General features: G+C 35.5%; 1 protein-coding gene across 12 annotated transcripts in view; it reads left to right on the top strand.

Moving 5' to 3' along the window:
• Positions 1-26,795, top strand: part of BLTP1 (bridge-like lipid transfer protein family member 1) — a 109,238-nt gene that overhangs the window by 48,472 nt on the left and 33,971 nt on the right. For 10 of the 12 annotated variants that reach the window (XM_048941263.1, XM_048941268.1, XM_048941266.1 and 7 more), the window contains exons 28-53: positions 407-1,250; positions 2,070-2,140; positions 2,869-3,042; positions 3,358-3,478; positions 4,336-4,482; positions 4,815-4,942; positions 5,376-5,578; positions 7,321-7,518; positions 7,941-8,152; positions 8,466-8,617; positions 9,594-9,744; positions 10,747-10,899; positions 12,137-12,374; positions 13,353-13,501; positions 14,615-14,834; positions 15,649-15,807; positions 16,640-16,815; positions 17,316-17,491; positions 18,138-18,841; positions 19,031-19,270; positions 19,712-19,805; positions 21,305-21,355; positions 24,007-24,213; positions 24,343-24,581; positions 24,806-25,050; positions 25,726-25,831. In XM_048941263.1, coding sequence (XP_048797220.1) covers positions 407-1,250; positions 2,070-2,140; positions 2,869-3,042; positions 3,358-3,478; positions 4,336-4,482; positions 4,815-4,942; positions 5,376-5,578; positions 7,321-7,518; positions 7,941-8,152; positions 8,466-8,617; positions 9,594-9,744; positions 10,747-10,899; positions 12,137-12,374; positions 13,353-13,501; positions 14,615-14,834; positions 15,649-15,807; positions 16,640-16,815; positions 17,316-17,491; positions 18,138-18,841; positions 19,031-19,270; positions 19,712-19,805; positions 21,305-21,355; positions 24,007-24,213; positions 24,343-24,581; positions 24,806-25,050; positions 25,726-25,831 — 5,558 coding nt within the window. The remainder of the gene's footprint in view (positions 1-406; positions 1,251-2,069; positions 2,141-2,868; positions 3,043-3,357; positions 3,479-4,335; positions 4,483-4,814; positions 4,943-5,375; positions 5,579-7,320; positions 7,519-7,940; positions 8,153-8,465; positions 8,618-9,593; positions 9,745-10,746; positions 10,900-12,136; positions 12,375-13,352; positions 13,502-14,614; positions 14,835-15,648; positions 15,808-16,639; positions 16,816-17,315; positions 17,492-18,137; positions 18,842-19,030; positions 19,271-19,711; positions 19,806-21,304; positions 21,356-24,006; positions 24,214-24,342; positions 24,582-24,805; positions 25,051-25,725; positions 25,832-26,795) is intronic. The other 2 variants (XM_048941260.1, XM_048941261.1) reach the window with 2 other exon arrangements.

The raw sequence follows: 26,795 nt of genomic DNA, 5'->3' as shown, positions 1-26,795 counted from the left end.
ATTTGGATCCCCTGCTAGGGAATAAATGCCTGATCTGGGTAGAAACTCCAGCATGTGTGATAACAACACTTGCCATTACCAGTCACTTATATCTATCTATATGTAAACAAGTAGACTAACAAGTCTCAGAATTTAATATGTAATCAGTGTTGTGAAAATAATTGCTATGCTAGCAGTAAATCACAGAAGCATCTGACAGCACCTGTAATGTAAAAAGAAGCATTAAGAATAAAATAAGTCCTGGAGGCATTCAAGACCAGGCTGGATGTGGTTCTGGGCAGCCTGGTCTAGTGGTTGGCAACCCTGGACATAGCAGGGAGGTTGAAACTTATATGATCATTGTGGTCCTTTCAACCCAGGCCATTCTATGGTTCTATGATTTTATTTTATTTTATGTATTTTTCAGTGTCTCAGCTGACGGTGCGGAGGGAAGCCCTGCATCCCCTAGCAGCCAGGAAAGGCCTGTTGGTCAGTCTCCCATGAGGTCTCCTCTGAAACGACAGGCGTCTGTGTGTTCCACTCGGCTTGGCAGCACCAAGAGCCTCACAGCAGCCTTTTACGGAGACAAGCAGCCTGTTCCAGTTGGCGTGCAGTTCAGTAGTGATGTGTCTCGCAGTGATGAGAATGTGTTAGACTCCCCAAAGCAAAGGAGGAGCTTTGGTTCTTTTCCTTATACTCCATCTGCAGATTCAAATTCATTTCACCAGTATCGCTCAATGGATTCCAGTATGTCAATGGCTGATAGTGAAGCTTATTTTTCTGCAGCAGAAGAGTTTGAGCCAATTAGTAGTGATGAAGGTCCAGGAACTTACCCAGGGAGAAAAAAGAGAAAAAAGCAAGCTCAGAAAATTGAATACAGCAGAGGATCGATTTATCACAGTGTGGAAGGACCCTTAACAAGTTCTGTCCATGGGGAAATTAATCAAGATGTTAAAACGTTGCCAATTAAGACTCATCCTTCACAGACTTCGTTTGTTTCAGCTCTAGGAGGGGAGGATGAGCATATTGAGAACATTTATGTCATGGAATCTGGGAAGACTGTAGAAAGTGAACAAATAACTTCCCAGCAGCCTGTAATGGCATGTTACCAGAACTATCTTACACAGTTCCAGGTGATCAATTGGTCAGTAAAGCATCCAACTAACAAAAGAACTTCAAAATCGTCATTACATCGCCCTTTAGACCTTGACACACCAACAAGTGAAGAGAGTTCATCATCTTTTGAGCAACTTTCTATCCCTACTTTTAAGGTATGAAAGATACAGGAAGAAGAAAAAGAAATAAGAATTCAAAACAAGTTCAAATAGCTTAATACACATATTGTATAGAGTCATGATACACTTGAGGCTTGGCTGTTAGTCAAGGAATACCTTGGATTTCTGACTTTGAATCTTAGGCTGTGTGACAGGTATATTGTGCTAAAGAAAACTTAGAATTGTGTGGGTAGGATATATGCTGAACTATCATTACATTAGAAATGCTACCTCTTGAGTGACATGAAGGATATTTATGTGGGTTTTGTTTAAAATACACATTACATAGAATTTTAGCAGCAGTACGTTCAGTACTGATGAAGTACGTGTTAGATGGTTAGTACTTCAGAGTAAAATTGAAATACCTAGATTTACAATACTATTTCTGTAAATGTTTGTTATTTTTACTTTTCTCCAGTGATATCTGTAAAATGAGTAGATGTGTTTAAGGAAGGAGCTGAGATGAAATATGTGAAGCATAATGGAAATTACTTGATAGATAATAGATGTCTAAGATCCATAAATTAATCTTGTTATCACTGTGTAGCAAAAGCTTTATCTGTTCATGTAAATCTTTACTAGATGAGTATTTAAAATCCTTCTTAATCAATTATTTGCAAGGCTTTTGTAATCTAATATCTCAAATAATTTAGGAAGTGAAACTGAAGAAGTTTTTTTTTACATTATTTTGGAGAATGTGCATGTAAGAGATTCTTTTAGAAAAACCTGGAAGAAGAGTCGTAATTTAAAGATTCCTTGGGTGGATTTTTTTATATACGGAAGGAATATAATATATTTTTTGTACTTTTCTCTTAGATTGTTAAGCAGGGTCTCACAGCTAATTCGTTACTGGACAGAGGCATGCAGCTTACAGGATCAACATCTAAGTAAGTTGAAACTGCATAACATAACTGCATATGTGGTTGTTTTTTTTCAAAGTAGGATTTGCCTGATGCTCATTAAACACTTTGACCTTTCCAAATTTGATTTGTAGTTTCAGTACAGATCTCTTTTAGAGCAGAGTGTATTGTTACAAGACATTTCGTTTGGGTCAAAATGAAATCATCACATGATTTTGCTTGCATATTTTCAAGACTGTGAATTGGCAATTTACTTAGGTAATTTTGGGAAATGCTTATAGCAGTTATCTATTGCACTGCCCAAAGCACAACTTGAATCTTCTTAACAACTTTGGCCTGGAATTTTATTTGTGTCCTTTCTGAGCTGAGCAGAAAAATAAACTTCTTGTTATATGCACTTTATTGAGTATTAAAATCATACCCAGAGTGCCTCAGGAGAATTTTTGCAAGCTGAAGATCTGATTAAACACTATTCCTGACAAAAATTTTTTTTCTAGTATGTGACTCTAATCTCACATCACTTTATTCTGAATAGTCTCATTAATTACTGCATGAAGCAGTTGACTCTACTAATGTCGGTAGACTCCTCCCTTGCTTTAGATCTATCTACAATCTAAGACTGATGTTTTAGTACTGTTGGTATTCTGTTAAAGTATTAAAAATATATATATATATATAATGGACAGGTGTTTACTGATAGTAACCTTGATATTTTTTGCAAATCTAGTTTAATAATGTGTATTTGACTTGTTTAGTACACCTTACACTCCTTTGGATAAGAAGTCTGCAGAAAATACAGATGATGAAACTATAACAGAAGAATGGACATTAGATCATCCAGTCTTCCAGACAAGGACAACAGCAATCGTAGAAGTAAAAGGAACTGTAGATGTAGTTCTGACTCCTCTTGTTGCAGAGGCATTGGACAGGTAATTAGGTTTTTTTGCTACTTCAGTGTTGGTTGATTATTGTAAATGTTGTTTGAAATCAAAGTTGTTGAGTTGAGGAAAGGATTAGGTAGAAGAATTGAATAACACGTGAGTAATGATATGATATTGCCTAGTGTACATTGAATATTATTTTGCATTTCCTGTAAAAAAGCTAGAAGGATGTTATGCTGACATGGGAATTGCAGTTTCTGTCTGCCAGTACTTAATTTTTCTCCTTACAATGTTAATTAAGCGTGGTGCATTATGTGAAAGTGGAAGTTTCAATATCCTTTGTGGGCTTGTTCTCTCTCACAGGTATATAGAAGCAATGGTGCACTGTGCGAGCTCTCGACATCCAGCAGCCATTGTTGATGATCTTCATTGCAAAGTTCTTCGAGATGCTGTACAGAACAGCAAAACAAGCTTCTCAGAAAATGTAAGGAAGGGAACAAGAAAATTATCCAAAGCTTTGAAAGAATACTGTTTTCTTTATTTTACACAGAGAAAGATTTAACTGAATTCAGTGTTTTAGGGTACAGGACCTAATTACTGTATCAATTAGAAATACATTTTATCTTGATGTACGTTTTCATAGTCAATGACCAGAAAATTCTCCTACTTCTGGGACTGAAGTGAAGTTTTTTTCCCCTTTGGATGATCTAGTCAGTAACAATAATAATTTGCCTAAGATCATGTTCTGACATGATAACTGACATTCTTATGTATGGCAGATATGAACATAATACATAATTCATTTAGGGCGGTCAGGAAGGGGAAGGGAGTCCTGGTGAGATAGAAGAAAGTTTGCATAAAGCTGTGGGAGTCTGTGCTTTTCCTTGCAGTTAATCTGATAACTTATAAAATTAATTCAGCTTCAAAATAGTTGTATGGTAGTTCTACAAAGTTAAGAATTCTTTCTGTCTAACATAATGACAAAGTTAATTTTTTTTAATTAGATTTTCTTTGATTTCATAGTGTAACTGACACTACTTATCTTCTTCATGATGATTTTTTCCAGTATAACCAATACATGTTGAATTCAAACTTTCAGCTGAGTTCTGGTCATCCGAAAGCTATTCTATGGGTACCATTGCTACCCTATGGGGTCTAAACATAACCTATCTCTAAGTGCTACAGTTCTTGTTCTAGAAATCATGGCACTGCACATTGATTGAAGTCAGAATCTCTTTGTAGCTCAGCTCTGATAAACTCTACTGAAGCTCTTTAGCATAGGAGCTTTGACTTTTAATGAGAATAGATTATTAAATGGTAAAACCCTTTTTCCCTTCCAAGCTATCTTCCAAGCAGGATATTAGAGGAACAAAAATAGATGCTACTACTACAGGCACAACAAACCAGGGACCAGCACAGACAAATCTCTCACTTAAGCAAGATAATGTGACAATTAAAGGCCTTCAGGCCAATGTTACTGTACCAAAGGTAAGAACTCTTCATTGAACTTATTCAGTAGATGTATTCCTCATAAATTACCCTTATTTTTGAATCCCTTTCAGTTCCTGGAAAGCTTAATTGAAACTATGGATTTTTGATAGGTAGCTAACGTTTTGAATAGTGTAGACTCTTTTGGAGCTGCCTAATCTTATTATGTAGGTGTGTGAAGACATCAGTGATGTCTTTTTTCTTTAAAAGCTTCATTTTACTCAGAAGTATAAGACTACTTATCTTGCTTATAAAGTAAGATTGTATCAGAAGTTTGTGATGTAACATGTTTTTCTAAATTTATTTACTCTTTGGTGAAATTCTCCATTTAGGTGAACTTGTGTTTACTACAAGCATCTGTAGATGAATCCCCAGGGGTTTCTTCTGGCAAAACTGTGACTCATGTTTCATTAGTAGCTTTGTGCTTTGATCGAATTGCTACACAAGTTCGTATGAATAGGTAAGAATAAAATTCACTATTTGTTGCTTTTTAATCAAAAGACTTAAAGTGATTACAATTCTTTTGAAATGTAGCTTGCAATTCTGAAAGGAAGTATTAAAAAATATGTCATGAACGAGTTAAACAATAAAATATGTTTTCCATATGGTATAAATTGTAAATTAACATCTAATGTCTGCAATTAAAACTGCAATTTCTTTGAGAAATGGAGAAACCCATCTATAATCATTTTGGAATTTAAGTTCTAACTCTTTCTCAATTATGTCATACAGAATAAAATTAATTTTTTATCGAAATTTAATTATCTTACAACCTTACAAAGAATTTCTAATGCTGCCATGCCTATATGACTTAAAATTTAAAACAAAAATAATCCAGTGAACCATGTCTGTCAGAGATTTGCTTTAAAGTCTTTTCTCCTCTGTATTCAAAGGGGTATAGTTGAGGAGTCTTCAAACAATGCAGAGATTGGGAGGAATTCTGTCACATTTGATCGTTACATCCAAGCCAGTAAAATGCAGCCCCAGTCTTCAGGCTCACTGAGATCCAATGCTGGAGCAGAAAAAGGAAAAGAAATTGCTGCTAAACTGAATATCCATCGTGTTCATGGACAGCTTAGAGGCCTTGATACAACAGGTAAGCATTATTATTATTGTTTTTTAATTGTGGAAATAACGTTTTTCATAGAGGCAAGTAGTGAGAGTTTGCCTTGATTTCATTTTTTTGTCAACACAAATGAAAAGACACTTAAGTGTGGAAATTTTGCAGGTAGTCTAAAAGGAATTTTGAAATGGGTTACTCTAATTTGCATTCAGTTATTTTACTGATATGCTGATTTCAGCGTAGGGAAAGTGAAAGCTATGAAGATGGATTTCTAAGCAGCTTGTGTGGTTACATGGTAAAGATGGACGTATGCTGGTAAAATTTAATGCCTAGATTCTCTTCCTTCCAGCTCCTCTTTCCTTTTCATCTGCCCTTTTTTTGTCACCTGATACTTGGAATGAATTATGCTTATCGGCTTCTTTAGTACTTTCTAGCACTTTGAAGATAGGTGTAGCGTGTAATGTTGTACTGTCAGTTTCAGCTTGACAAGTGGTAGATTTTTAACTGTATCTATAAAATGGAAAATGAAATCTACCTGATTGTGTTAATTCTTGTTAGTGTTAAGGTAGTTCCTTCAAGAGATTATGAATTCAGTTCAGTTGCTATAACCTCTGATCCTGGAAGAAGTTAGTTTATCAGCTAGTAGGAAGAATCTGTAGGACATGAGAAAGGAGACGCTCTTTAACACAAGAATGATTAAAGATCACTCAAGAGAAAAAGCCTGTGTGAACACTAGTGAGCAAATGAAAATGGTGGAAAACAAAGTCAGTAGAAGAATATTAAAATGGCTAGCTCAAATCAATTTAGTTATGGATGAAACTTTGGCAGTAATGTTATGTGTTAGGTATGCTGCAGATATTCAAGAAGGCCAGATAATTCTTGAATTCTAACTAGAAAGCCTCATCTTCTATTTAAAAGGTTTGAGAAATGTCTTTCTAGAGTGCTTAGCATTTCACGTATGCTCTGAAAGTGATTGCTGTTATCAGTCAGAGGCAGAGTAAGAGTTCGGCGAGTGGAACATAAATTGACTTAGTATGGTTCTTTTCCCCAGATATTTGGCATTTAACTCTGTGTGAGAGGTAATACGAAGCAATTACAAAATTATTTAAAATGTTCCTTCAGAAATGTCACTCTAAGAAAGGATTTATATTTAGGCTGTGTCCTAATATCAAAGAAATCAAGGTGGCATTGTCCTCTCCAGTATCTTAGACAGCAAAGATCATAAGGAATCAAAAACTGTTTGTGTTAAATATCTGTGAAGTATGCTATAGTTAATACCCCATGCATTTCTACTTATGTGTCTTATACAGGAGCACTGTCAGTGTCACTATTACTGTTGCTGTTAAACTTGAGGTACTTGCTAGGAGCTCTTTTTGATAAAATAATTTCAGGCTGATTGCCACTTTTAGGTAAAAAATCTGAAGAGCTTGTTTGTATGCCTGTCTTTTGAACCATGACTATAAAAAGATTAAGAAGGCAGTTATGTTAGGATTGGGAATGTCTTGAAAGTTCAACTTGATGTTATTCACTCCTTGCTGTTCCACACTTAGAAATTACCATGCCCAAATAAACATTCTAGGAGAAAGGTATTTAGACTTGAAGAACGATACAGCTTTTTAAAAATTTGCTTATTGTAGATTTTTGCTTTTTTTTTCCTTCTGATTTGAGTTATAATAAACAAGCAACACTTTCAAAAACTGTAAACGTGATTGCTATTTGAAGATGTGAGGTTTTTCTTTCATTTAGTAATTGGTGCTAAACATGTTTGTTTCCAGATATTGGGACTTGTGCAATAACAGCAATTCCTTTTGGAAAATCGAAAGTTCTTTTTACTTTGGAAGAGTTGGATGAGTTTACTTTTGTGGATGAAACAGACCAACAAGCTGTTCCAGATGTAACTCGAATTGGCCCTAGTCAAGAGAAGTGGGGTTGGATAATGTTCGAATGTGGAATTGAAAATTTAACTATAAAAGGTAAGACTATGTGTGCTCTATATCCTGTGTTTTATGAAACTGATAACAGTTGTGCTGCTGGGTCTTCTGGTTGAGGAATTACAGTTTAAAATTGCTGAATATAGATAATACTAAAGGATACAGCTATTGTACATAAATCATGTAACACTGTAGATTCTATAATAAATATACTTTTAGTCTTCAATGCTACTTACTGTAGTGCAGAAATTAATTCCATATTCAGAAATTCAATTCCATAGAAATTGGCTTCAATTTCTCAAATCTACAGAAAGCTAGAAATAGATTTTAAATTGTATGTAAATTGATAGTGCATCTTGTTTAATCAGAAGCATATATTTCTCTTTTTAAGTACAGTATGGGATGTAGCAATAGAAATATATGTGTGGCAAACATTTACAGTTTTGCTGTGTGTTCTTTTTTAGGAGGAAGACAATCTGGTGCAGTATTGTATAATACATTTGGAGTCATGGGTAAATCAAGTGCCACTGAGAGAGGTGGACTGCTTGCATCAAATAACTCTTCAGATTCTCCAACTGGTAGTGGTTATAATACTGATGTGTCTGATGATAACCTTCCTTGTGATAGAATAAGTCCCTCTTCAGATATTAATGGAAACTCAGTTTCAGATGAGCAGGTATGTATGTACTTAGATAAATATGACTGGGTTTAGGTTGTACTTCTTTAAAGTGATTATAATTTGTAGTTTAAAACTGAAAATTGATAGATTTGTTGTACCAATTGAATTCAAGCTCCCATCTTGTGCATTAAATTTTTAGCTTTCTGCAAAGTGTCTTAGTAGGGTCTTGGAAGAGTTGGTGAAGAGCATTAATTTTGTTTGCCTAAGTGGATATGAAACTGTTCAGTGCAAACAGTGCACTGTAGAATATGTTACTGCCTTTTAACATTAACTGCTTTGGAAAAGACTTGATTATGTTTTGTATTTTAAGGACGAAGGGGTTGAATCTGATGATCTGAAAAAAGATATCCCTTTGATGCCTCCTCCACCTGACTCTTGCAGCATGAAGTTAACGATCAAAGAAATTTGGTTTAGCTTTGCAGCCCCCACCAATGTGCGATCTCCAGCCCATGTATTTTCAAGGTATGACTTCAACTGACTTAACATCACACGGAATAACATCATTTCTGCTTTGGTAAATTACAGTTGTATTTAGTAGATTCTGAATTTAACTTTGTAATTAACGACACTTCTCTGGCAGAGATGGCTTGTATGTATGTATGCCACAGTAACTCTTGCTTCAGTTTGTAATTGCCATCATATATATGGAGGTGTTGATAGAAAATGTTTAGATATTATTTTAGAGATGATTAAAATGAAAAATAAACATTTGCAGTGAGAATTAGATTTCTGAAGGAGAAGAGGGGTGTAGAGGAGAAAACTGGCTTTGATTAAGAGAGATGTGAGAGTGGAGAACTGCTTGTTAGTTTAGTCTTCAATCTAGTACTTAAACGGGTGATTTTATTACCACTGCACCCTTTCTAGGAGTTATTCATACAGTGTTTGTGTGAGAACACTTGAACACTTATAATGTTAGATACTCTATAATAGATATTTAAGCATCTCTAAAGCTCAAAATGAACTTGGTAAAACTGTGTTTGCATGTATATAGAATAAACAGAACGTGAAAAAATAGAACAAACATTGCTATGCAGCAATAAACTAGAATATGTTTTTGGGTTTCTTTCTGAGAGTTTTTGCCTCAGTCTTTCAGCAAAAATTATTCATGATATGTTATATAACAATTAATTTGGAATTCAATTAATTTTGATAATATCAAATTTTATGATTGCAGTAGAGAGTGCGAATAGGAAACGTGGGGAATAGTGACAACAGGAGTGTATGGAATCATGGATGTGTGTGTAAAACAAAATCTGAATTATGTACTTATTGCTAGTTGTCATTTTCTGCAATATAAGTTTATGTTCATTGTTTTTTAACATTGTTCTCTTGTATTCTACCTCTTTGAAAGTAATTCATAATAGTAGTAGTAAAACTTGCTTAGTACTGCTGCTGAATGTGAATGTGTCCTTTTTTTTTTTTTATTTTCCTCAATTAGGCAGCTGAACCTCCTGAGTACTGCAACTCCAGCAGTTGGTGCTTGGCTTGTTCCTATTGATCAAGTGAAATCATCTTTAAATAAACTAGAGACTGAAGGAACCCTGCGAATTTGTGCTGTTATGGGTTGCATTATGACAGAAGCATTAGAGGTAAATGAACTTTATAGAACCAATATGGAAATCAGAACAGTGTAATTCTTTGTATATATTAATTTCGAGATCCGATTATTTGCACAGTGAGTTTCATACTGTGCCTTTTATGATGGTTTACTTACAAGAATTGGTTACAAGGATTTACTGCCTTTGCTTTTTGTACAGAATCTATATTTAAGCAGGGGGAACAAAATCAGCTGTTACTAGTGACAATGTCTTGTGCTTCTCACAGGAGCGCATCTCCTTGTAAAACTGGAGGTTCTCTCTCTTGAAAGATGTATGGTTATGGTATTTGGTATAATTTATGAAGTTTGAAGGTTTGAATTGTGAGTTATTCAGGTTATCTTCTGGGAGAAAAATGTGAACTTTTGTGCCTCTGCAGCGTATCAAATCATTGCGTGTATCAGATTCACTTATTAAAAGAAAGGAGAACAAACCAACCGAGAGTGAAAAATTCTTGCAAGAAGAGCAAAACAGATGTTTTTGTTGTTGAAAACTAGGATTGGTAAATCTCTTGTGACAAATCGTGTCTTACTGTGATCAGATGAGGAGCTTCTTTGTGTGTAGGCAGTTTTCTGCTATTGGTTTAATTAGCACCATCTAGTGGGAAGATCTTGAGAGGTGATACCTGCTTAGATCCCATCTTGTGCAAGTCTCCCTTAGTGTCAGACTAGTTTTGTGCTGGACTCAAAATCAACCTTTGCAGCAGTCCCCTTTGTAAACTCACTTTATGTATTTTGCTTTATGTATTTTTCTTGCATATGTGTTCTTTAGTCCAGAAGTAACTTTGCCTTTTGCTTTGTTACCATATAAATAAACTTCAAATGTTATATTTTTCATATAGTGCTTTTTAAAATTATGCTAGATATCAATGTATCAAGATTTTATTGTAGAAGTTCAAAATGATATTGTGCTGAAAGTTACCTGAAATTGTTGTTCACATGCACGTTCTGTTTGCAAGTATATTAATGTGTGAAAAACGGTTGCATTTCAATCTAGAATAAAAGTGTGCACTTTCCTCTGAGAAGCAAGTACAACAGGCTCACCAAAGTGGCTCGTTTCTTGCAAGAAAATCCTTCTTGTTTACTGTGTAATATATTGCACCATTACCTGCACCAAGCAAACTACTCAATTATTGAGGATGCCACCATGGTGAGTCACTCTGTAAAAATGCAAATAACTCAGCATATTTGTTTAAAGCATACCAATTCTAATGTTCCAAATTAGGTAACTATATAAGGAAAACTAAGAAATTGCGGAATAAAGCCCAAACTGCTGTATATCCTTATTATTTTCTTTTAGATCTGCTGTTTTTTTGTGTGGCCTTTGTATATGCATTATTTTTTCTTAACTATATACAAAATCCTAGATAAAAAAGTATATATTTGAAATTGTTAATGGCCTTTTAATCAAATTTCCTTTTGCTTAAAGATAATGACAAAGTAGTAAAAATTTGCATCTGTGGTTTTAAAAAGAAATAAATCTCAATTATTGATGCAAACGCATGCAGTAATTAGATTATATTTCACATGTTCTCTTCAGAACTAGACTTGTCATTTAGAAATGGTTCAATAGTGCAGACAGCTTAATGATTTTCACAAGGCTAGAATTGTAGAAACCTTTAGGACTGAATGGCTTTGTCTTTTTGGTGGCTTTAGTAAATATCTGAACTGTAATGGTAAATAATTGCTCGGACAAATGTGTTGGGCATAAGGAAGATAGTTTGTCTCTGATTATGTGTTATTTTCATAAGCCATTTACATGCCTGCCAGAGTTGAACACTGCTTTTCTGTGTATTCCAGTGATCAGAAATAGCACAATTTGTGACAAGAATAGCACTGTTTGGTTTGTGGTTAAAAATAAGAAGTATGTGGTGTTGGGGTTTATTTGGTTTCATTTGTGTTTTTTCTTTTAGTGCTACTCAGTGATGCAGTCAAAACAATCTGTGTTTTTACTTCAAATTTATGTTTTTGAATGACTGCTATGAACAAAAAAACCCCAAATTTCATTTTTTTTAATTGTTTCTGCAGTCACTCGGGGGCTGCTCTAATTTTCAGTCCATAGTTTAGAGTCTTATAACTGTTTGAATGCTTTTCATTTCATATTTAATAATCCTGTTTCCTGTTGCTTATTCTTGTCCCTTTGGGCTCAATCCTCAGGTCATATACATTAATGTGTTTATTGTGTTTGGTAAAACAGCAGTTTTTATCTCTTAGCACTTTGACTTCATATATTTAAATGGAAATTATGTGGTGCCAGCACACTTCCATCATAGGCCTGCAGGAATGGGAGCGTTTCGTCTTTGAAAAAATAATTCTGTAATGCTGACTTTTTTCCTACAGTTGACTCTAAAACATTATGATAATCCATTTCTGTTAATTTTTTTAAGAGTGATGGCCTTCCTGCATTAGTTACCTTAAAGAAAGGTCTGGTCGCCCTAGCGAGGCAGTGGATGAAGTTCATTGTAGTGACCCCAGCCTTCAAAGGAGTCAGCTTACACAGACCAACTCAGCCTGTGAAACTGCATACAAGTGTTTGCCGTGAGCACGAGGACGGGCTTGGATTGGATGGAGGGGGTCTTCAGAGTGACACAAGTGCTGACGGAGCAGAGTTTGAATTTGATGCAGGTATTTTAGTGTTCTTCTCTCTTCCTAAAAGCTCATAGGGATAAATAACTTCCTCTCAAAGCACTTAATGCTTTCAAGATACTATATTCTTTCTGTAGAATCATCAAGCTTCTTTTATAAAATCCTCTTCATTTTGAAACCACTGGTTGTAGTGTTAATATAATATTATTATTGTATGTCATTTGGGAAAAAGCAAAAAAGGAAATTTTGTGTCTTGCTTCACATGCTTTGTCTTATTCGCAGCCCAAAATACATCAGTTTTCTTATTTGTTAGCTTGCAATTATAATTTTGTCATGCAGTTTCTTATCTTAAGATTGTAACACACAATTCTATGAACTCTCTCAGGAACAGCTTCAAATCTACCATCTTCCCTTTATGAAGATGTATTTTCATAAATCTTGTTTTATTCCATTTTTACTGGTTTGTCTGTGGTAGATTTCTACTGCCAACTTACACATTGCAGAAAGTACCCATCTGTCTCTTCAGCTGATTTACAGCTAAGTTAATTAAAAACTACTGGAAGGAAGGGCATAAATATCTGTCAATTAGAACAATCTATTTAACTATCTTGAGTTGAATCAGTTATTTTCTGTTTTTAGCATCTACATTCAGTTTTACTGTCCTAAGAAATAAAATTAGTTAATAAGAGTGCTGTGGAGAATGCTGTCCCCTGTGTGAGGACTCTTATAAATGGATTAGGAGAGGAAGATAAGCAGGAATTTTGTAAGCAAGTGAGCTCACCTGCAGTATAGCACATTTATTTTGTGCAGTACTTGTTGTAGGATGTTGTAAGGACAAAAAGATTGTACTTGTGTTTGAGATTTTCTTACGTGTCTTAGTATTCCCTAGGCAGCTATGTGTGGGTATGTAACAGAACCTGGAAGTTCACGACTACTGGTAATTAAGTGTCTAATAATAGATAATCTTGATTCCCTGTAATACATACAATTGAGGAAGAATTGTTTGCTTGGTTCCAGCTACTGTCAGCGAGCATACAATGCTCTTGGAAGGAACAGCTAATCGACCTCCACCTACTAGTGGCTCTTCTGGGCCTGTTACTGGTGCTGAGATCATGAGGAAACTGTCCAAGACTCACACTCATAGTGATTCTGTTCTGAAAATAAAGGTAAGCTTATAGCATGATGCACAAAGGGAAAAAGAGGTTTATAGCTGGTCTGTCTAGAATCAATTATGTAGGCTGCAGGTGAGCACTAGTCTGAAAAGTAACTGATACATAGAGAATGTGCTTCTTGTGCTGTAAAAGAAATGTTTGATAAGTCGATGTACATTCTGTATCTGTTCTTTATTGTTTTTCTTGCCACTGAACTTCAGAACCAAACTTTAAAAACATCTATCTGTGTCATTTAAGCCTGCAGATCACTGCTTATAATCTGCTAGTGGGAACAGAAATCTTTCTCGTTATCTCAAATCTCAAATTGGCAAAGCATTCCATTAGCTTGCAAAATTTTGTCGTTTTTATCTCCACAAACTGCTCAGAAAACTGGAATATTTTGTTTTCATCTCCATTTTCTGAACAGAAAAAGTTGGGCATTTTAAGCAATTTGTTGTCTTCCAGCTGGGGCTCCCCACAGACAGCAAACCTCTCTAGATGTGAAGTCAGATCAGCAGATATGTGCTCCTGTCCCTGTAGCAAGGAGTCACCAAGTCCTGTGACTCACTGCTTCCTCCTATTGGTCTTGCATGTTTTAGGGTTTGGTAGCCCAGATGCTCTGCATATCTGGCTGTTCTTCAGCTGTGAAGGCAGAGATCCTGTTTGTAAGCTGTAAGCACTTAAGTGAAGCAGGAGCCTTCCTCTTGTTGCCAAAAGTCCCCAGCTCCCATTCTTTGCCTTCCCTGGAGTTGACTATATTTATACTATGGGTGCAAGGGATTTGATCTTCAAATACTAAATCCAAATGAGATTTACAGTCAGTGTACTGTTCCTTCTACGTATTTGTCTTAGATTAATTATACACATCTGCAAGTCCATTTGTTACGTTTTGCTTTTAAAATTATTTTTACACCTTATTTTTCAAATATTATAGCAACTTTAAAAGCAACTTACTGTGCAATAACTCTGCGGTGTATAACCTGGCCCAAGCAAAATGCTACTTGTCTAAAATTTCTAGGAGTGAGACTTCATAGTTACTGTGTTTCAATCTCATATTCAGAACAAATGCCACTTCCTTTTTACAGTTTACACAACACTTCATTGGTTTCTTTATGTTTTGTCTACAAGGGCATACATCCGTATCATTCCTTGAGTTACACCAGTGGAGATACAGCTACGGATTCGCCAGTGCATGTTGGCCGTTCTGGCATGGCAGTCAAGGAAAGTCCAAGAAAAGAGAGTCTGCTCAGCTATCTTACTGGAAGTTTTCCTAGCTTGCATAATCTTCTGGAAGGAACTCCTCAAAGAAGTACAACTGCAGTTAAAAGTAGTTCTTTAACAAGAACAGGTATGATGTAGCTGAAGGGTTGATGGCATAGGAAGAGAGGGCAGATCCCACCCTAAAAATAAAAATCAGCTCTAGAGATCAATGCATCATGCAGCTTCCTGGAAACAAATACTATGTGCTTTGGATTAGGAAAAAAAAAAGGCAACTAACAAACTAAGGTGTTTGCCTTTTATATAGCCTTCCTACTTTCTGAGCGTATGTATGTAGATACATGTGTTCTTTGAATGAAGAAGGAATGAGCAATTGTTCTGTATTTGTCAGGTGATTCTTTTTTGTTGACCTTGTAAGTGGGTCAGAAAGTGGACTGAAATGAATGTTCCAGTAATTTTGTAATTTGCAGGTTTTTATTATTGTATACAGATTAATGGTCCTTTGAACGTGTGCTTTGTAGAAGTTTGAATTACATGCACTGAAATTTGTACATTGTGTGTTACTGTTGAGCCTGCCTTGCCGCAATTTATATAAACAGATAAGTTTGATGTTGCTTTTGCTCTAAAACTTCTCTCCTTTGCTGTCAGAGGATGAAATATTTTACAGAAGAAAAGGTACTTCTGTTTCTTAATGACTGCTTTCCTCCAATTATGGTAAAAATGAACAAACACAAAAATAGTTGTACTGCAACATCTATTAATATCCTTGTATAGTTTCTGTGGTAGTGTGTGTAGTTTGGAAGGACGCAGAATCTGTTGGAACAGACAGAACTAGACTCGCTGTTTTGATAGTAGATGTGTATTCTCGGTAAAATTATGCTGTGTTCCTGTTTTTTGCCTACATTGATACTTGAAATGTGAAATATTATGATTTATCTGTATAGGAAATACTGTGGCCACAGATATGCTATCTGAACATCCTTTGCTGTCTGAACCATCTTCTGTGAGTTTCTACAACTGGATGTCAAATGCTGTGAGCAACAGAGGGAGTGTAGTACAAGAAAGTCCAGCCACCAAATCTGGCCACAACAGTCTTCCAACAGGTATTGTTAGTAGCAACTGAGTTGAAGATGTGACTGTGGGTTGACTTTCCTGCATTTACTGTTTCTTCTGAAATATGTCTTCATTTTCTGCAACTCTAAATTTGAATGTTTCTTTGATTAACAGCCTTCCAGTTACAACATACTAATTGTGGTCGATAACTTCAGAGTTGTTTCTTGTTTGTTTTTAATGTTGAACAAATAGTCTGATCTCCCCAAAACATCTTTGTTCTCTACAGATTGCTCAACTGGTGTGGCCTTTCTATTAAATGTGATGTGGTTCTCTGCAAAAGGAATTATATGGTAGAAGTATAGCTTTCAATTTTGCTTTCAGAGAAAGTTACATTATTTTTTTTTTTCCTGCTGAAACCGTAAAGGTTTGTTCACAAGTTTACATTCCTGTAATTAGACTGAGTGACTCTGACTCGGATGCAGATATAAATAAATCATTCTTCTCTGAAAGCAGATAGCCATGGCTCTCTGGTAAGTGCTGTAATGTTGAGTTCTGGCTGAGCATGCATTGGCAGAACATCTCTGTCTCACAGGAAGCAAGTCCAATCCAAACTCAAGGCGCTGGGTGTATTAGCTATCCAGTAGAATGCAATACAGGCCTTCAGAAGGAGTACAGAAAGGAGGGAAAATTTTTGTGCTTTTCAAATTTGAGCTGAACAATATCATACTGTTTCTGAATGCCATTTTTGCAAGGCTATGGACTAGATTAGGAGGCTAACTTCCTATGTTTATAATGTGTTATAAACTTGGATGAGTTTATAGAGTTAATCATGTTAAAAAAAAATGCTGTGGTGTAAGTGTTCCAAGGGTATTTATTTTTCAGGTGTTGCACCCAATCTTCCTACCATACCCTCTGCTTCAGACTTCAACACAGTTCTGTCTAGTGACCAGAACACCCTGGATGGCACACATTCGCAGCACAGCACCAGTCAGGATGACATTGCAGGTGTGGAAGAAGGTAACCAGGGATTTCCTGCTGTCCAGCTAGCGGATGCACAGGTAGGGGTGGCTCGCTGATTACTTACTTAATAAAATTCTACAGTAATTAGAATTTTATCCTGATTTTCTTACATGCTTGTCTTATGCATCCTGTGCAAGGATGAAAGGCTCAAGTAACGTCTGAGGTTTCTTTAGCAAATTTTATGAACAGTGATTAGAAAATTGTTTCATAACTTCAATGAATGTTTAGAGCATTTGTGACAATAGCCTAGATCTTCTGAGTGCTTTTTAATGGGGGGGACATTCAACTGTACTGCATAAAGCTTGCTCCCAAAGCTAAGTATTCAATGTTAACTTGTTATGTAGTCAATCTTTGTACACAAAAATTCATAAAGCTTGTCATTTTTTTTCCTTCTTTTGCTGTTTTTTGGCACAGTCAATAAAATTATTTTTTTCTATATATTACTGTAATGATAGATCAACAAATGATGATGTAGGAAAATGAGAATATAGAAATAATCTAGGCAATGTAAAGTAAATCAGTGTTCTTTGTTCTGTAGGTTGTTTTCAAACCTCTTCTAAGTTACACAGGGATTCAGTCTCAGGATGCAATGCCACTCTGCTACAGAATGTACTTTGGAGAGTACCTTTCATTCTCAGGAACTTTGGACTGCCTCAGAGCAGATATTGTTGATTCAGATACAGCAAAGGACAGAAAAAGCAAGCGAGCTCGAAGGTATTTTGTTAAATATTTGAAAATACATATATTGGCTAAAGAATGGAAATTAGGGCTTTCATTTGTGAAGAAGACAAATGCAATCCTAAAGCGCAGTTGTTTTGTTGTTGTTGGTTGTTGTTTGTTTGTTTGTTTGTTTTTGTTTTTTAATCTGACACATTTTATTTTTGTTTTGTATTTCTCTTCCTATGTAAAGACTTCAAAATTTCAAGTATTTGAACCTCAGCTACTTCTGAAAATTGGAGACTGGGGAAGGGTAGTAGATAGGAATTACTGTGGAAGAAATTTGAGATGTTCTGAATTGAGGTTTTGTAATTCACCTGCAATGAGGTTGTTATTTTCATTGTAAATGCCTAATTATTTATTAATGTATTCTTTTTTCTTTTCTCCCTCCCTTGAGTGTTTTGGGTGATGTCTTAGGATATAATAAAAGAACTTAATGCCAAACTAAGTTTTCAATGAACTGAATGGTAACTGTGTTAATGGAAGTACAAAGGTTCATCTCCAATATTTAAAACTATAGTATGAATGCAATGCCATAAGAGGAAAGGTTGAATTCAGTAAATCAGTTGTACTGTAAGATGTATTTGACTCTATGCCAGTTATAGAGAGAAATAAAATGTAACTTGTATGTTTTCTTTCCTAGACAAGGAGCTGTCAACCTTCCTCCTCTTGAATTCAAACCAGCTTTGATGTTGGAAACTTTCAGTATTAGTGCAGTTGTAATGGAGAAGTCCATGTGCACACCTCATCACTCTGCCAACGCCCTTTCTTTTCATGACTTGAATAAACGCTATTATAATACTTTTCACTGTAACTTCACAATATCTTGCCAGTCCATAAGCCAGCACGTAGATATGGCACTGGTTCGTCTTATTCATCAGTTCAGTACAATGGTTGATGACATCAAAGCCACGCAAACAGACATCAAACTTAGCAGATACACAGCTGGTTCCGCCTCTCCAACACCTACTTTTAAAACCCGAAAACACAGAGACTTCCGCTCCTCTGATTTTAGCCGGAGCTCTCGAGGAAGTCTTAATGGAGGTAACAGAGTGAACAACACTAAGAACAAACGAGCAAACAACGAGAACAATAAGAAGGAGTCTAGAAACAAGAATTCCCTGGGCAGGTCAGAAAGAAGAACTTCTAAGGTGTCCAGGAAAGGCTCAAAAGATGTGGTTGACATGACTATTCATATGGATGACTCTGACTCTATTACTGTGTCAGAACAGAGTGAACCTTCTGCTGAGTGTTGGCAAAATATGTATAAACTGTTGAACTTCTATTCACTCATTTCTGATCCAACTGGGATTTTAGAAAAGTCTTCTGAAACCTTTGGGCCAACAGGTAAACCAGTTTTACTATTGTCCCTGTTTTGTCTAGGATTTGGTTTGGGTGCCAATTTTATTAAAATGGAATAATTTTGCCTAAAATGTACGAGACATATCCTTGGTTCCAAACACAAAAGTTTATACATCAGATACGCTAAGGATTTCTTCTAAAATATCCTCAAGTAACTCAGTAGTATTTTTGTAGGTGTTCGAAGCCCAACTGAACCTGCTTGCAGAGTGGTGTTTGAGAATGAACAGGATAATGGCAGAGATGTGCAGAGGAAGCGCAGTCTGGTGACTTCGGAGCCACAGCACGTGACTCTCATAGTATTTGGGATAGGCATGGTGAATCGAACCCACCTGGAGGCAGATATTGGTGGTCTGACAATGGAATCGGAGCTGAAGAGAATCCATGGGAGTTTCACTTTGAAAGAAAAAATGAAAGGTGTGATAAGCTAAATTGTACACTGTAATTAATTTCAGTAGTGGCTTTACATTGCATATGTATGTGCATACCTACACCAATGTATATGTATTTGTAGTATGTTTTATTTACAAATGGATGTGCGTAGTGACTGAGTGAGGGTGATAAAAGAATAGTTTTTAGAATAACATACTGAATGCTACTGGGATGCTGAGATGTTTAAAAGGAAGCACGATTTCCATAAAATGACTTATGAGAAAAAATTCTTTCAGGAGATAAAGCTACTGCTTTCATTTTCGAAAGTCTTTTTTTTGGTCAAAGTTTAAATGTGATGTATCATACTGTGATTACTAAAACTGTAATCTATTAATTACGTTGTTGCTTCTATGTTTTTGAAAGTAGTAGGCTTACCTGGAAGTATTAGAAGGAATGATGTGTGTTAAGTGCTGTTTTTTCTTAAAGATGTACTGCATCAAAAGATGACTGAGACATGTGCCACTGCTCACATAGGAGGTGTCAATATCGTCCTGCTGGAGGGAATTACCCCAAATATTCAGTAAGTATGATGCCTGATGATGTAAAATGTCTCAAGCAACATTGTGTAGTAGCAGTATCAGTTTCGTGACATTAATGTCATGTAGCTTATGGAGAAAGCCTTGATAATGTAATTCTAGGTAGAATCCATGAAGTTACAGTCTGATGGTGACTGTGCAGCTGTTGCAGAACTTGGCCCGAGTTTGACTCCTGAAGCTAATTGTGTGTTCCTGCTGTCTGGAGGCTTTTCTATGAAAGGCACATCTTTGAATGAGCTAAGGATTATGGTGTGCAGATGGTTTCAGTGTAGGGCCCTCAATTATGTAAGTTTTAGTTACAGTTCTGTGAACAAAGTACTCCTGTTTCTATTTGGAATGGCAGGTGTTAGTGAGTTCTGAACTGATTGCAGGGTCGCAGTGTAAATGGGTGACCTTACTGAAAAATTGTAGGGAACAGATCCTCTCGTATAAATAAATAAATCATACAATCAGACCTTTCTGCACCAGTTTTATTGGATGTGATGTACTCATGGAAACAATATTACGTACTATTTAATGTTTCTATTATGCTTCTAATTGTTTTTGGAAACTTGTAGATTCCACTAAATAATACAAGATTTTATCTGTAATATTTAACTTACTAATGCTGATTTATCCTATTTGAGATCTGTATCATTACTGTAATAGAAATTTTTCTGAGCTTCCCTGTTGCATGATTCCTTTGTTATTTTTACCATTCTGATATTCATTCCCTGTTCTTTATATAATTGACACAATTTAGAAAAGAAAAGAAAGAAAATCATATTTTGTGCATGAACATCTTGAATGACATTCTCAACATCCACATTTATTTATGTATTTATTTTTTTACCGGGTTCACAGACTCAGGAAAGGCATGCATTATTTTTCTTTGTTTCCAGCTGAAAGTTGTTGAGTTGCAAAACAACAGTTAATGTACAACTCTTTGTAACAGAACACCCTCATGCAGTTTGAATGTTAGCTGAGTAACCCTCAGTATGTGATCTGGTTTTAAAATATTAATAATTTTGTGGAAAAGGAGATAAATAACTTGACTTGAGTCACTCTTTCTTTTTTCCTTTTATTTATTTATTCCTGCTTAGTTTGGAAAATACTATGAAGGACTTCAAATGGATAGAATTTTACTGATATTCACAGCTAAATTGTGCCTGATAAACGTATTTCAGAAGGATAAATAGAAGTTCTGATCTGACAGCCATGCAATGTTTCTGAAGATGGCTGAGGTTTTTCGTGTCTTTTTTTATGCCATAACGTCACAGAACTTTAATATAGAAGTGGTGGAAAAAGGGGGAAAATGTTGACTAAATCTTTTGGAAAAAAACGAGAAATAACTAACAAACCCCAAACCTCAAAGTTATTAACTTTGAAAGTAAATGTCATATTGTGGGTTACAAATAATTAACTGACTAATTTTGCATGACTGTTTATTCTTTATTTGCTTTGTTTTTGTTTTTCTTGCTTTCTCTTCAATCTTCATCTATAGACTGGAGGATTTTCCTACATCTCCTACAAGCACAGCCAAACAAGAGTTTCTGTATGTCATATTATTATGTTTAATAGTCTTGCAACTAACTGTTATATAGCTAACGGCTGCATTCGTTGTGTGTGATTGTGTAGGAAGATGTTGCTTGAATACGTTTCAGTTTAACATCTAATAATAGCTAGGTAAGGTTTTAATGTGGCCTGCAAGTATGTGTCCAAAAAACCCCAACTTGTATGTTCTCTTTTAACAGTCTAGTTTTAGGGGCAGTTCTTACATTATATTGTCAATACTGTAATGCTAGAGTGATTTCACTGATTTAAGTTCTTTAGAAGTGCTTCTGTGCTTGTTTTAATGAGTGAAAATAATGCTGATAAACGCAGAGGACAGAAAAGATAGTTTTTAATTGGATAAGAAACTGCTGTGCTTGCTGTGGTGGTACCTGTTGTGATCTGAGTATGAGGAGGACCATTTCTTTTTTTTGTCTTTATTTACTTCAGTGCTGTGTTACTAGCTTTGCTGACAAGGGTGTACTAACATAGAATGTTTGCATTAAAACTCTGTGCATCTGCTACTCATGGAGGTGAACCCTTTCAGGTCTCTTAGATCCCTTTGTGTGGAAGTAGTTTCTCATTTGGTGGCCATATAGCTATTTCTATAGTGGGACAGAGAGTTTGTTCAAGACTCACTTGGGAGAACTGTCATTTTTGGAATTGACATTAGAAGACAGAGTTACTTCTGAATGAGTTACATCGATGTAACTTAAATGTTAATTATTTTGACAGTACTCAATCAGTCCTGTTATAGATGCATGCTTGCACACTGTGAAACTACAGACACACAGTGTGCAGTGATTATTCAGAATAAGTGTATAGCCACCCAGTTGTTCTGACTTCTACTTTCATGGAAGTCATGGAAGTAGGCTTTCTGTAGACCAGACAAATGACAGTGAAATTCATTAGTTACATAAAATATGCAAATATATAAGCAGAGATGCACTGTTAATCTTGTTCGGTACTTGGGAGGTCCACACTGAGAATATTATTTCCAATCTAATTCTTCCATGAAAGCTGTATTTGTGCATTTATTTTTTTTTTTAAATTAAGGAATTGCTTCAAGTTGTATGAATTAGTGTGTGCTCAGATTTGATTATAAACTCAAACAGACTTCAACTCCAACTGAATTTGCTTTTAAAGCAAGTCTGGATTAAGATTATATTATGTCTATACGGTACACACCAGGAAGAGATCTTACAACTTCCCTTGAGTGTTATTCTTGTCCATCAAGCCCTGACTCCCTGAACAGTCAATATAGTAGTATTTTGCATTATTGAAGGAAGAAAAATATATTTTTTGAATGGCCTCGTAGTAGATCAGTCAGAAAGCTTAGCTGGTGGAGCTGAGCAGAAAACATGGAAACATCAACAGAGAAATAATCACAGAATCATAGAATGGCTTAGGTTGGAAGGGATCTTAAAGATCATCTAGTTCTGTTCTCCGTGCCACGTGGAGTCAAATCTGCCCTTTTCTTATGTAGTATGTGTTTGTATAAATGTTTTCTTCTTGAAAATACTTGCAAATAGAGATTTGTTTCCTTCTTCATACTGAGCTTCCACTCAAAAATTTTAATTTGTAACTGCTTTAGGTCTCTTGTAGCCCTTGTATGAGTGTGAAAATCTGAAACTGTTTCTGGAATCCACTGTAGATAGGCCTATGATTGTGCAGTAGTGCTGCAGACTTGTTTGTTATAAGCAGAGGGATGATGGTGTTTTGTTTCTACACCTGAAGATGTTTTAGGCCAACCATTGTTTAACGTAATGTGTCAGAGCCTCACAGAATAAGTGAATAAGAATACTTAGGGAGTAATAGTTTTTGCACGTCTTAGTTGATGAACTGAATATTCCAAACTATTTGTCTTTCACTCTGAGGCTGTAATACTCTTTGCTGGCTACATAATAAATTCTCCCTGGGTAACCCACCAGTAATTAACCTGAAATTAGAAACATAGATGTGTTACCCCTTGCATCCTTTTTAACAGGAGCTTAGTGAATTCTGATACGCCAAAATTTCATTCTGCAATCTACAACTGTCATCTTTGTGCATTTCTATTTTTACCTTATATAACCATTGTGAATGATATCCTTATCAAATTAATATAAATTAATATAAACATATTTTTTGGCTTATACTGGTACAAATTACCAAGTCTAATAAACGTCAGTATTAATTGATTAACCAATTTATCACTTTCTATGTATTCATTGCTTAGCAAGTATTCCTTCCATGGACCTTTTTGGATGCTGAAATCAGATTTCACTAAGTCATCTTATGAAAAGGATGATTCAAGTATATTCCTGAGAAGGAATTGAAATGGAAGGCTCTTGTTTATGTGCGTGAAAATTTGTCTCTGGATGTGCAGCCTGGTGTGTGTAAATTCAAATGATCTTAGATTATGCCAGAATAACAGTGTAACAGGTATTGGTATTTTTGCAATGCATGCCTTGTGGGTTTCTTAAATATTAGCATAGTTGTCTGTGGCATGTAGTGCATCTGTGTGTGTAAATGAACAAAACATTAATGTGTAGTTTATAAACAAAGACTTATCTGAATACTAGGAAATTAAGCTAATCCTTAAAACCTGTTTTAACATAAAGCTTTAATTATTTTGAAAGATTTGCAAATAATTCCTATTTCACTTTCTGTTAGAACTGTAGTGAAATGCAGTATTGCCAAATCCCAAGCCTTGTATAGTGCCCAGAGAGGGCTGAAAACAAACAATGCTGCTGTGGTCAAAGTTGGAGCCATCAGCATAAACATTCCACAGCACCCTGCCACGCTTCACAGCATGATGGTGCGCAGTTCTCACCAGCTCTCGAAGCAGATTTCAGATCTCATCAGGCAGCCATCAACGGCGTAAGTGTTTGTGTGGCACATCAGCATGCCACTGACTGAATGCCATCCATTTATGGCATGGTGCTACTTTAAGCATATGAGAGTGCATTGTGTTAGAATGGCCTTTTCTTATCTTCGTTGTGTATATAGCTCTCAGCCCACAAAAGAAGATGTTGCAACTCCTTTGCCCTCTGAAAAGACTCCAACAAGTATTAATCAAACACCTGTTGAAACAAATGAATTTCCACAGCTGCCAGAAGGCTTAGAAAAGAAGCCTATAGTTCTTAAATTCAGTGCCATGATAGATGGTATAGCTATTGGAGCAGCACTCTTGCCCTCTCTGAAGGCGGAATATAAGATGGGAAGAATGCGGAGTCATGGGATGACAGGTAAGAATTCTCTGAAACTTTAAACTTTATGGCTTTTAGTTTGGTCTTGTCAGAAAAAAAACAAGAGGACTGGATATTTCTCTCTGTCACCGTGAGAGGTATAGACATACGCCTTTCAATAACATTTTAAGATTTTTTTTAATTCTAAAAGTGTTCTTAAACTTAAGCATAAATACGGGTGTTTTTTTTTCCAGCTGATATTTTTCCCTATTTTCCTTTAACAGGTGCCCAGACAAGATTTAATTTTGAGCTTCCAAGTCATAGATTGCGCTTCACTTCAAAAGTCTCTGCCACTGATATGTCAACCATTCCTCCTTCTGCAAGTCTCAACCTTCCTCCTGTCACTATGTCAGGCAAATATATCATGGAAGAACACGATACTTACTCAGACCAAATATGGAGCATAGATGAACTGCCTGCTAAACAAGGCTATTATTTACAAGGGAACTACTTACGTTGTGTGGCTGAAGTAGGTGCTGAAAACAAAAGACATCTTTGATAACTGTTCTTTTGTATTTCTGTTTGTGCATCTTCATCTTAGCTTAATTATCTGCTTTCTGCAGAACTCTCAAGTTTACAAGTTGTTCCAAATGTAACATCTGTAATTGCATGAAATAGAAACTGAACGTTCTCAGTGTTTGGTTTGATGAGCAGCCACCTATGTTTGAAAGGTCTTGAATATGTTATTTTATGTAAACAAATAAGGAAGATGTACATAAACTTTCCTTTTGTTTTTCTTTTTTGGAATGAATATTTCTAATCAGTCAAGTTAAGTAAAAGCATATCATGCTGATTATTCAGGAGTCATTTAAAACTGACAGCTTATGCTTCTGTATCAGATAATTGCCAGACATTTTGCAAAAATGCGTATTTTTGAAAATTTAAAAATACATATTTGAATGATAAGGAAGCTGCATAGGTGTAAGGAGCAGCTAAATGCAACTTCAGCAAATCATTTAGAGTTTTATTTGTGTGTCACAAATTCTATTTGCATACCAGTTTCCACACAGTTGTTTTTTTTTTTTATGTCAAGAATGATTAGTCTTGAAAATATATATGCGTAAGAGTTAAAAATATATTGTTTTAAAAACACAGGTATGACAACTGTTCTAAAGTTGTGCTTTTTTTTTTTTTATTCCTGTAGGTTGGCTCCTTTGAACATAATCTCACAACTGATCTCTTGAATCATTTAGTGTTTGTACAAAAAGTGTTCATGAAGGAAGTAAATGAAGTCATACAGAAAGTTTCAGGTAAGGAAAAGCACTTAAAATGAACTTTTATTAAACTTTGTTTGATGGCAACATTATATCGTTCTCTGAATTTAATTCAAACACCATATTTTGTGCCTAACACTGAATGGAAGGAAGCAACAGAGTTTGAGTTTGAGGTAAGAACAGAGACTCTGGAAAATCTTGCAGCTGTTCCAGAGAATGTTTTCAGGGAAACATGATCATTTTGACATGTTAATGCAAAGCTGCAAAATATTGGTGTTGTCCCATTTCAGTGTGCAAGGGAAATATCTGTGTTTATCTGTTTAGGAACAATCAGAGTTACAACGCATTTATTTTCTTACAAACTAACGGACAAAAGGTTTTGTTTTTTTAGTTATAGGCGAATCAGAATATAGGTGAATCAGAATTTGCACATCATTTAATAATAGGTCCAATCACTTCCAGCTCTTCCTGTTAGAGACTTCATTTTCTCAGTCTGAAAGAGAATCAGAACTCTTTACTGATACAGGACTACTCTGGAGTAGAAAGTATGGACTGGAAATTTTGTTTTACAAATTAGTTGTCTTTTGGTAGCTTAAAAAAATAGACAGTACTTACTGTGGGTATTATACAATAAAGGAGGAGGTGAACAGAACAGCAAAGAAGTAAACTGTAGAAATGTTTTCGTGTTCTTTAGGTCAAAATAAGAATTGGTAGATGGGACAAAGAATATTAAAAATGGAAAGCAATAACTAATATAAGCAATAACTAATATGTAAAATAGAGACTGTTTATTAATAAATAATAAAAATGAATAGGCGAAATAACCATGAGAAATAAAGGAAATACAATTTTTATTAGTTAAGGTTTTAAAGGCAGAAAGATGTAGGAGAAAGAAATGCTACTGATTAACAAACATGAATACATACTCAAGTGGGTGGAATTTCAAGTAGTTGGATTTTTAATATGTTTCTGGTCATGAAAAGGCTATTACAGAAATAAA

This window comes from Lagopus muta, chromosome 4, assembly GCF_023343835.1.
Source record: "Lagopus muta isolate bLagMut1 chromosome 4, bLagMut1 primary, whole genome shotgun sequence".
NCBI classification, from domain to species: Eukaryota; Metazoa; Chordata; class Aves; order Galliformes; family Phasianidae; genus Lagopus; species Lagopus muta.
This window is presented reverse-complemented; position numbering and strand designations above follow the sequence as displayed.